Source organism: Henckelia pumila, chromosome 4 (genome assembly GCF_033568475.1).
Source record: "Henckelia pumila isolate YLH828 chromosome 4, ASM3356847v2, whole genome shotgun sequence".
Classification (NCBI taxonomy): Eukaryota; Viridiplantae; Streptophyta; class Magnoliopsida; order Lamiales; family Gesneriaceae; genus Henckelia; species Henckelia pumila.
The window spans coordinates 108855965-108868135 of record NC_133123.1 but is presented as its reverse complement, the minus strand read 5'-3'; the positions used below and the strand labels follow the sequence as shown (position 1 = coordinate 108868135).

Here is a 12171-nt window from a genome sequence, read left to right as displayed (position 1 = left end):
AAAATTCTCTTCTTTGATTTTCTAAATAAAATTAGGACTATTTTAATTACAAGCACTTAATAATTTTCAATTTTACTCCTTGTGGGATCGACACTCTATTTAATCTTTACTAAAACTTGAGAAGTGTGCGCTTGCGAGCGTAAATTTCGCAACAAGTTTTTGGCGCCGTTTTCGGGGAGTAATTTATTGATTTTATTTTAGTCTTGTTCCAATTAGTCTAGATTTTAATTTAGAGTTTTTCTTTATTTTTATTTTTAGTTCCTAATTGAATTTTAAATTCTTCTTGTGTGCATTATATGAAAAGGTCTCAAAGCACTAATTCACTGCTGTTTGATCCAGAGATCGAACGCACTGCAAGAGCTTTGAGAAGACTGAGAAGAGAAGAAGAGAAGAAGAGTTAAGAAATATGGCTGAATAAAATCCACCACAGACTCCCTTGGTGCCTATCAGAGATCATTTTCGGCCGACGATCCAGGCTCAGTATTCTGGAATCGCTCGAGGAACAATAAATGCAAAAAAATTTGAGCTGAAGCCGACATTGATCAACATGGTTCAGCAGAACCAATTCAATGGGAGTGCCACAGCTGACCCTCATCTGCACCTGAGAACCTTCTTGGAAATTACTGATACGCTAAAAATGAACGGTGTTTCTGAGGATATTATTCGTTTACATTTGTTTCCATTTTATCTCAAGTACCAGGCTAGAAGTTGGTTACAATCGTTGTCGTTGGGAAGCATTACTACTTGGGATGAAATGGAGGTGAAGTTTCTGGCAAAGTATTTTCCACCTGCAAAATCCACCCAGTTGAAGATTGAGATCAGCACCTTTAGGCAGCTGTACTCCGAAAAACTATATGAAACTTGGGAAAGGTACAAAGATTTACTAAGACGTTGTCCTAATCATAATTTTGCTAGTTGGGAGCAAATTGAGTGGTTTTATAATGGTCTGAATACGCCTAATTGAATGTCGGTGGACTCTGTTGCTGGAGGAACAATATTCTCTAAGTACCCCATTCAATCCTATGATATTCTGGAACAAATGACCATCAACAATTTTCAATGGCCATCTTAACATATGGGAGTCAAGAAAGCAGTATATGCAGTGGATCCTCTCACCTCAATAATCGCTCAATTATCTGCACTAACTATGCAAGTGGCTGCGTTGAATAAGGTGAGTGTAGCAGATCCATCAGGTGTGTCTGTCGCCATCATCCACTTGAGGAAGCTCAGTACATTAATCCCAGAGGTTATGGAAACTATCAAGGTAACCCTTTCCCTAATACTTATCATCCTGGCTTACGTAACAATGAAACTTTTTCTTATGCCAACAACAAAAATGTGTTGAATCCCCCTCCGGGGTTCAATACAAACAAGGGTGAGGGGAAAGCATCATTGGAAGATGTGGTATCTACGTTTGTTAATGAATCTGGCAAGCTAATGTCGAGAACTGAGACTCGACTTGACATCATGGAGACACACATGTGTAGTTTGGGTGCTATGATGAAATCCATGGAAACCCAGATTGGGCAACTAGAAAATGCTTTGAAGGGTCAGAATCGAGGCCACTTTCCTAGTAATACAGATGTGAATCTGAATAAACAGTGCAAGGCTGTAGAACTAAGGAGTGGAAAGAATCTAGTGGCTTAAGAAAGAGAAGATGAGCATGAAATAGCTAAGGAAGCCAAAGAATCAGTAGTTGAGGAGAAAGTTGTTGAAGAGAAAAAGAAAGAACCTGACTCAAAACCAATGTACAAGCCACAGCTTCCGTACCCTCAGAGGTTAAAGAAGAAGGCGCTTGATGAGCAATTCTCCAAGTTTCTAGACATCTTCAAAAAAATACATATCAACATCCCTTTTGCAGATGCTTTGGAACAGATGCCAAATTATGCCAAGTTTATCAAGGATGTGATGTCCAAGAATAGAAGGTTGCAAGACAATGAGGTGGTGAACTTGACCAAAGAATGCAGCGCGATCCTATAGAAAAATTTGCCACAAAAGCTTAAGGATCCAGGGAGTTTTACTATTTCTGATTTTATTGGTGTTTCTAAGGTAAATAGAGCTTTATGTGATCTAGGGGCAAGCATAAATTTAATGCCTTTTTCTGTTTACAGGGCTTTGGAGCTTGGCGAAGTAAACACGACCACTATCATGTTGCAACTAGGTGACAGAAGTATCACATATCCACGGAGAATTGTGGAAGATGTTTTGGTGATGGTAGACAAGTTTATATTTCCAGCATATTTTGTGAGATTAGACATGGAAGAGTATGAATAAGCTCTTTTGATTTTTGGGAGACCATTTTTGGCTACTGCAAGAGCGTTAATTGATGTCCATAAAGGCGAGCTCACACTTAGAGTTGGTGGCAAAGCTGTAATCTTCAACATCTATTATGCCATGAGGGGACCAAGCGAGGTAAGTACTTGTAAAAATATTGAAGTTATTGATGCTCATACTCCTTTTTCATATGCAGGAATTATTGATCCATTGGAGAGATGTTTGATTGCAAATGAGAAAGTTGACAAAGAAGAGGATTGGGAGCTTTGTGAACAAGAGGCGTTTCTCGATGGTGCTCCAATCAAAAAGGTAGAAAATCCAAAGAAAGAAGAAGAGTTGGAAAATAATGCGAAAGAGGTACCTTCTGAAACTCATTATCTTAAGGATTTACCTGCACATTTATTCCTTGCATTCCTAGGTGAAAATTCAACTTGTCCTGTAATTATTTCTTCTCATCTTACTGTGGCTGAAAAATATAAATTGTTGAGAGTTTTGAGGAAATTTAAAACTGCTTTAGGATGGTTGATCACTGAAATTAAGGGTACTAATCCAACTATATGCATGCATAAAATTTTGATGGAAGAGTCTAATACTCCTTATGTCTATCATCAGAGGCGGTTGAATACCGCCATGAAAGATGTTGTAAAAAATGAGGTTTTGAAATTGTTGAAGGCGGGTGTGATTTACGCTATTTCTTACAGTAGATGGGTGTCTCCTGTTCAAGTGCTACCTAAGAAAGGTGAGATTACTGTGGTAAAAAATAAAAATAATGAGTTAATCTCCACACGTACAGTAAATGGCTGACGAGTTTGTATAGATTATAGGAATTTGAACTAAGCTACTCGAAAGGATCACTTTCCACTTTCTTTTATTGATCAAATGCTTGACAGACTTGCTGACTATTGCTATTACTGTTTCTTATATGGTTATTCAGGTTATAATCAAATTGCTATAGCACCGGATGATCAAGAGAAAACTACTTTTACGTGTCCTTATGGCATGTTTGCTTTCAGGAAAATTCCGTTTGGTCTTTGTAACGCAACGTCTACGTTTCAGCGGTGTATGATGGCTATTTTTGGAGATATGGTGGAGGAAATCATGGAAATCTTTATGGATGATTTTTCGGTATTTGGCTCTCCTTTGATCACTGCTTGCATAATATTTTCCTTGTTTTGCAGAGATGTCAAGAGAAAAATTTAGTTTTTAACTGGGAAAAGTGTCACTTTATGGTCCAAGAAGGCATTGTCCTTGGACATAAAGTGTCTTCACATGGATTAGAAATCGATAGAGCCAAAGTTGTTGCAATTGAGAAGCTACCACCACCCAAGAATATCAAGGGCATTCGGAGTTTTTTAGGCCATGCGGGGTTTTATCGTAGATTTATAAAATATTTTTCTAAGATTACTAAACCCTTGTGCAATTTACTTGAAAAAGATTCCAATTTCATATTTGATGATGATTGTTTGCAGGCCTTTGAAAAGATCAAGGAATCATTGATCACGACACCTATAATGGTTGTACCGGATTGGAAGAAACCTTTTCATGAGCTGATGTGCGATGCTAGTGAGTATGCAGTGGGAGCTTTTTTGGGCCATCAGCGAGAAAAAATGTTTCGAGCCATTTATTATGCCATTCGCACTATGGATGCTGCACAACAAAAATACACCACCACGGAAAAGGTGATGCTTGCAGTAGTTTTTGCTTTTGATAAATTTTGTCCTTATTTAATTGGCACTAAAGTAGTTGTTTATACTTACCATGCAGCGATTCTCTACTTGTTTTCCAAGCGATGTGTTGATCAAGTGATTAAGAGATTTGTGGCGGGTCAAGAAGCACATGAAATCCTCAAGCAATGCCATTCAGCACCATATGGAGGCCACTTCAGAGCAACACAAACTGCGGATAAGGTACTAAAATCTGGTTTTTATTGGCCTACTTTGTTTAAGGACAGTTATACCTTAGTGAAATCGTGTGACAAGTGTCAAAGAACTGGGAATATATCTCGAAAGCATGAATTACCCCTCACGTATTTTAAAAGTTAAACTTTTTTATGTGTGGGGTATCGATTTTATGGGTCCATTTCTCCATTATTTTGGTTACACTTATATTTTACTAGCCGTGGATTATGTTTCAAAATGGGTGGAAGAAATTGCCACCTCTACTAATGATGCTCGTGTTGTAGTCAAGTTTCTTCAAAAGAATATTTTTACTAAGTTCGGCACTCGTCGAGCGATCATCAGTGATGAAGGTACGCATTTGTGTAATAAAATTTTTAATACCTTGCTCACAAAGTATGGTGTCATGCACAAGGTCGCATGAGCATATTACCCACAAACCAATGGTCAGGAAGATATTTCAAACTGGGAAATTAAACAAATCTTGGAGAAGACTGTTAAAACTAATCGGAAGGATTGGGCAACTAAGCTGGATGATGCTCTTTGGGCATATCGAACTGCATTCAAGACGCCCATTGGGATGTCTCCATATAGATTGGTGTATGGAAAAGCTTGTCACTTGCCGTTGGAGCTTGAACATAAAGCATATTGGGCTATGAAGAAGCTAAACATGGATCTCGAAGCATCTGGGGAGTTGTGGAAATTGCAGTTGAATGATTTGGAAGAATTCCGAAATGAAGCGTATGAGAATGCCAAGATATACAAGGAGCAAACAAAAAAGTGGCATGATAACACATTGTGCGCAGGGAATTTGAATCGGGCCAGCAAGTGTTTTTAGTTAATTCTCGCTTGAAATTATTTTCAGGAAAACTGAAGTCGCGATGGTCCGGACCATTTATCGTGGAGCGAGTGTTTTTGCATGGTGCAATCGAACTACGCGGTCCAGATGGGAGAATGTTTAAAGTGAACGGGCAGAGGGTCAAACATTATTTTGGGAACGAAGTGAGGAAATTTGAGAGCACTTTGCTCAACGACCTTGCCTGAGTCTGGTGACAGTCGGGCCGATGACTCTAAACCAAGCGCTATTTGGGAGGCAACCCAAAAAATTTGTTTTATTTTGCTTTGATTAGTTTTTTTTATTCTTGTTCATTCAATTCATTTTTAGTGCCATTTTCTTATTCTCCCAATTCATCCTTTGATTTTTCGAATTTTTTCAGGTCTTAGGCAGCCAAATCAGACCTTTATGCGCGTTCGCGCAGGTCCAGAGTCGCGCCCACATTTATTCTCTTGAAAAAAAACACACAGGATTTTATGCACGCCTGCTCACCATCCATAGGCGCTCCCGCGCCTTTTCCTGTGTAAATAATCTCCTGCAAGCCGTGACACCCGTGTGCCCACTCATTTACTATCTGAGCTCCCTCGCATGTCCTGAGTAAAAATTAATTCCCAGCCCGCAGCATATGCGCGCCTGCCAATCTCTATCCGCTCGCCGCGCCTGTCTCAAATCAAAACACTTACCCTAGCTGTTACATACGTGCGCCCGCGCCTATTCTATTGCGCGCCCGCCCCAACCCGTTTAAAGTCGTATCTGTCTTCTTCTTTTTCTTCATTCTTTCTTTCTTCAAAACCCTATATTCCATCATCCCTATCACTCTTTCCCTAATTCTCGACCCATAGGCTTCACTTTACATCTTAAATACATCATATAACTTCAATCCCTCCATCCAATCTTACTCACATCTCATCCTTTTCTGTATCCTTCTCTATCACTCCTTTTCTCTACTGTGAACTAAAGGCGCACATTTGGGCTTTCAAAAAAGCGGATTTTGTTGATCTAGAATTATGTGTCTCTTGATCTAGGCGATAAGTTCTCTATATTGGCGGGGTGCAAGATTTCAATACTATAATGGTTGAATCCGGTTACAGTGTGTTGGATGGAGGTTGTGTATTGAATTGTGGTGTGTAATTGGTTTGATTTTGAAGGTTGTTCTTTATTGGTGTGTGAATTGTAAGTTTGGGGGGTTGAATTTATTGAATTATATTGCCAATAGTTCTTGTGTAAAGCGCCCACCACGTGTTTGACGGATGGCTCCTAAGAAAAAATTGACGTATGGTGCTTCATCTTCGTCAGCTCCCGCCCCTGATGTCCAACGTTTTTGGGATGACAAAGCTGAAAAAAATTATCAATTGTTTTTATCCAAAAGTATTTTTTAAGAGCGTGGGTTTGACATGTCTATTGGATTTGATCCATCGGCACCTGTCATGAGTAATGCGGTTCGTGAAGTAATAGCGCGAAATTTGCAGAAGTTTGTGCAACAACAGCAAGACGCTGTAGTTTGGTGCGTGAGTTCTATGCCAATTTAAAAGTGAAAAATATTCAGCTGACGGTGTTAGTGCGGGGCAAGATGGTTCCTTTTGATTCTCATTCAATAAACACCTTGTTTGAACTCCCACCGGTGTTGCACGATGAGTATGTTGAGTATAAATCTGAAGAGGTTGACTATGATACCATTCTTCGAATGATATGTGTTGATAGGACTGAGTGGAGAATCAATAGTGATCATAAGACATCAAAGCCGAGGAAGATTGATTTGATCACGGACGCCAAACTATGGTACACTTCCGTCTATGCTCGACTGAAGCCCACAGATCATGATCATGAGGTAACAATGGAAAGGGCCATTCTTTTTTATAGCATTCTTTTGGGTAAGGCTAGTGAATTTAGGCCGTATTTTCCAGGAGACAATTATGAATTCTATAGCTGGCCATTCCAATGGGGGTCTTGCCCTGCCTTCTATCATTACTGATCTTTTTGATGCCGTGGGTGTTGAATGGAGCCCGACTGAAGAGTTTTTGAAACCTCGGGCTGCCATACCTTGTGATCATTCCGCTCGCATGGTTCCTGAATCTGAGCAGCGTGAACGTGCAGCAAGGTGAGCATTTAATGCACGAGCTGCAGCCAGACAATTCCCTAAACCACATCTTGTGGCTCCTCCTTCCATGAACGATTGTGTCACTTACCTTGAGGAGGAGCTCCGCCAGCACAAACAGGAGTTTCGGGAGTTTCAACAAACGTCCGGCATTTTTATGAATTACATGATGGGGTTTACGGATGCCTTGAGCCATCAGTTTCCACATGCTGCGAGCTTGGCACACCCATTCCCTCCATACCCACAGTGGCCACCCACTTCTTGTTTTTTGGATCCTGCTAATGCTGCTGATGAAGATGATGGCAGCGACCACTGACGGTCGTCGTTTGAGGTACATGTCCTTTAATCTTTCTTGTCATATCATTGAGGATAATGATTGTACCTAAGTTTGGGGGGTGTTTCCAAATTGTGCGTTTAATTTTTGCTGTTTTTGCTTGCTGTGATTTAGGAATTATGGTTTTGTTGTTAATGTGCTTGTTTTTAAGTTGTTTTGTTGAATTTAAGTTGAAGTGAGTTGAATTAATTTCAAGAAATCAAGAAAGAATTGGAAAAATTGCCAATGATGAAAATATTTTTTTCGGTAACTGAAGTCCATGATTGTCGACCTATCTAACCAAATTTTGAACTGATGAAACCAAGTAGATGAATAAATTATTATATACTCTGTGATTTATTCTTGAGTCTTAGTTTAAAATGTGCAAACATGGATATGATTGAGGCATTGCTTGGATCTTTGAGCCTAATTTTCATTGAATTAATTTTATCCCTAGTTTCCATATTGAGCTTTCACGTATTTATATGAGTACATTAGGTACCAATTCTGAATTTTGTTGGGAAATAATCGTTTACTGTTCATGATTATTTGTTTCTGCACTGGTTGAAATTCATGCGATTTAATTGTGAATTGAGATGTATCTAGAACTAGTTCGGACACCCATCGAGACGAGATACAGGTATACTGTGACTTAGGAATGATTTAGGAAATGTTTCTAAAAATCGTTAGTGTCTCTCAAGTTACCCACTGATTTAATTATCCTTAGTACCTTGTTTGAGTCTAATTGAAAAACAAATGACATGCATGAAAACGTGTGATAAACCCCCATTCGGCATCGTTTCAAGGTCCTGCACTCACTACCTAAAAATAACTTAAACACTATTTCCCACCTTAGAGGGAGTAAGTTTTGAATGTGAGAATTGTATATGCTCCTGAATTGTAACTAAGGAGTGTAATGATGTGCTGAGACAAGTTGAAAAGAATGAAAGGTAGTGGTGAAAGAAAAGAAAAAAAATGATGATAGAATTGAAAAATGTTGAAAGGAAAAGAAAAATATGAAAAAGAGAATGAAATCAGTGGTCTGACAAAGTTGAGATAAATTGAGAAAGAAAATGAGTTGGAATCCATTGATTGATCATAGCTTACTCCCTCCTTTGAATTGTTGTCCTTCGTTTGTAGTCATAACCCATACCTTACATTATAAGCTCATAAGTCCTATTGACCAAGTCACAGTCGCCTAATATACTAGTGGAGAAGGGTTGCGGGAATTTAGCTTATGGACTGACGATTGACACTTTGAATGAGTATGAATTTTTGATCAAAACATACACACTACTTTTCTTTGAATTAACCTAATTGTGAGTGTTTTTTTATCGAATTTTATCTTGTTATTGATCCTTGTTACCATGAAAGTCCTCATGATCTATGAATCTGTAAATTGAATTTGGATAAAAGCATTCTGAAACGTGAGTTGCAGGATTTTTAAGTCTTTGAGGTTCACTAGTTTGCGTTTTAATTTTCAAAGTGTTAGTAGGTTTGATATGATTGGATTTAAAAATGTGTCTTTTGAAATCATTTTTGAGGCCATTGATCCATAGTATTTCTTGATTGATTGCATGAGTATTATGAGTTTTTAGTGTATGTGTTTTAATTGGTTTTGCTCGGGACTAGCAAACATTTATGTTTGGGGGAATTTGATAAGTGCGTTTTGTGCACTTAATTTGCATTGATATTTATAGTTATTTTCTTTGTCTCGAGCGAAATTATGTGTTATTTGTTGATGTTTGTGTTGAGTGCAAGGATTTACAGAAAATTATGACTTGGTGTTGATTGGAGTAAAAAAGAGCAAGAAAAAGAATTAACGAGCAAGAATGGTTCAAGGAATGAAGAGATGAAAAATATCAAGGCCGAAGCCTATGCGCGCCCGCGCTGCTTAAGGGAAAACAAGTGTTGAAGTCCAAGGCGTATGCGCGCCCGTATAGGAGAAGATGCGCGCCCCCACGATGTGGAAATTTTTGAAGAGTTTGGTCAGGAATATGTGCGCTCCTGCGCATCGCGAGTTGCAGAATTCGAGAGTCTAATTTTATATTGAAACTTTGTGATTCCCTTGGGCTTATCTTGGACAATTCTTAGGGCATATAAAAGGGAGTTTTTTGGACTTAATCGAAGAGGAAGTCGCCGCATAACACACACTAAACTTTGAGAGAACAAACTTGGGAGAATTAATATCTTGATTGTGAGATTTCAAGGAAGAACACTCGGAACAAAGATGAAGATCGATCGACTGGACACATAAAACCGACTACGGATTTGTTATTTTCCTTTGAACTATTTCTTTATTGAATTGATGTTTGAATTGAAAATTTTGATTTGTGTTTTTCAAAATTTCATTATGAACTAAAATTTTTATAGTCTAGAGGGATGATGGAACTTGGTGTAGAGACTTCTATGAATTTTTAATATTATTTGATTGAATTCTCTTAGATTAATATTTTTTTCTAGTTTTGATTGTCTTTTCAATTTACTGGCCATAAATTGTTCTGTTATATTTATTTGAAATAATTTCTCAGGAGAGGGAATTTTGAATAGGACATTAGAAATTATACCGTTAATTGTTTATATAGCTCGGGAGAGTATATAAATTTAATGGAGCTTTAGGAAGAATATTGTTTTACACATATCACTAAGACTAGATTTTTAATAGGGATATTGGAATTGAATCTTAGTTGATACACTCTATTTATTACTCGGGAGAGGAAAATAAAATAAACTAAGTGTTCTTGGCTATTAACTGAATAGAATTCATGACATAAATTATTGGGAAAACTGCAAATTTGGTCATATATGTTTATCACTTTGCGATTTTGGTTCTATATGTTTTCATATTTTAGTTTTTGTCCTGCATGTTCCAATTTTTTGCAATTTCGATCTTTTTTATTCGAAAATGCTTACGTGGCATTGTACACGTCAGCTCCACATCAGCACTGAATTGGTGCCACATCGAAAAAAGGACTGAAATTTCTAAAAAAATAAAGATAGCGGACTAAAACTGAAATTTAAAAATATAAATGTCTGAAATCGCAAAGTGACAAACATACAGGACAAAAAAAAAATTCCCTAAATTATTTAGGAGTAGTTGTTGTCGAAACCAGGTGAAATCTGAACCTCTAAACCCTTTTTCTCATATTGATATTTCTCTGAATTGAAGTGTGTGGTTTGCTAAATTTGCCAGAATTTCTTATTTAATTTAGTTTTGAAAACCAAAATTCTCTTTTTTGATTTTCTAAATAAAATTAAGACTATTTTAATTACAAACACTTAATAATTTTCAATTTTACTCCTCATGGTATCGACACTTTATTTACTCTTTACTAAAACTTAACAATCGTGCGCTTGCGAGCGTAAATTTCGCAACAAGGATTACTATGTACTTTGTACGCAGCACGATACACTTCAATCTTGAAATGCTTGTCACACAAATCATACACAGACAGCGCTTTTGCCTCAATGGCAGAGTAGGCGTGCTTGCACGAAAGCTTATTGATCTGCCAAGCTCTACATTAACAAGTCTTATCCACTAAATCCACGGCAAATGACTTTTCACCATCAACAACCTCAAACTTCCAATCACACGAACACTGAACTTTTAATGTTCAGGATTCAATATATATGCTTGCAACAGACTTTTCTTTTCTTGAACTTAATTCTCTGGTCATGAGTAAAGTTGATTCACATCATCGGTGCATTATTTTAATTATCTGAACACGTATGTGATCAACCATAGCAACAATAGGCAGATGACGAGCTGGCCTAACCCAACTATTCCAACACTCGGCTATATTGTTATTTATAACACCCCATATATTACCAACAAACAATGCATTGATCCAACTCTGTGGATCTGAATTTACAATAAACCATCTGGCAAGTGATATTGACTCAAATATATTGTTTATATATTGTTTGTACTCTTGAAAAGACGGAGCATACACAGCTTTCTTGAATACCCAAGACCAATACTTTTTATTATGTATGGGATAACTTCTCAACACCTTAAAAGATTAATAACAATTTAGATTGAACTTAAAAAATGATCAGATAATATAAAAATATTAAAGTAAAATTGCTCAAGGATGCGTAATTTTGAATTTACCCGCTTCACGAAATTATCCACTAAATGCCTCAAACAATAAGCATGGCGACTCCCAACAAATACTTGATTCACTTCCTTGATGACACTGGGATGTCTGTCCGAGAAAAACGTGAACTCGTCGAATGGAATACATTGATAGTAAAGGAGCACACGACTCAAATGATAACAAAACCAATCCCAGTTTGCATCATTCTCCGCATCTACTATCGCATATAAAATTGTGAAAAGATCATCGTTCGCATATTTCGACACAACAACTAAGATACATCCTTTATACTTATTTTTTATATGAGTATCATCCAAAAATATCAATGGCCTACAACCAATAACAAAACCAACGGCACATGCATGAAAACAAATGAACAACCGTCTGAATTTTTTAATCAAAGATTCAATCTCACATACTACAACACTACCAAGATTAGTCTTTCATCTCCAATTCCTTACCCTTCCATACTTTGCGGTATTCTAACTCTACCCCAAAATCTATTTGCAAGTCCATTTGCAGTGTACACGGACGATAAGAGGGCTCTCCTCTCAATTTTTCTTTCATAACATTTGCTATCCAATAGGCATCGGCTCTAGGATGCCCTCTGCTACGTAGATTGTTCTCACCACAACTATGTTGCAGTTTACATTTTCTGA

At 37.5% G+C, this 12171-nt stretch overlaps 1 protein-coding gene across 1 annotated transcript; it reads left to right on the top strand.

Moving 5' to 3' along the window:
* The first annotated feature begins 1147 nt into the window (after positions 1-1147).
* Positions 1148-5007, top strand: LOC140861525 (uncharacterized). Its single transcript, XM_073264546.1, has 9 exons — positions 1148-1264; positions 1375-1549; positions 1649-1941; positions 2050-2170; positions 2471-2631; positions 2887-3013; positions 3209-3399; positions 3453-4181; positions 4621-5007. The coding sequence occupies exons 1-9, from the start codon at positions 1148-1150 to the stop codon at positions 5005-5007; spliced, it is 2301 nt and encodes a 766-aa protein (XP_073120647.1).
* Positions 5008-12171: the final 7164 nt, after the last annotated feature.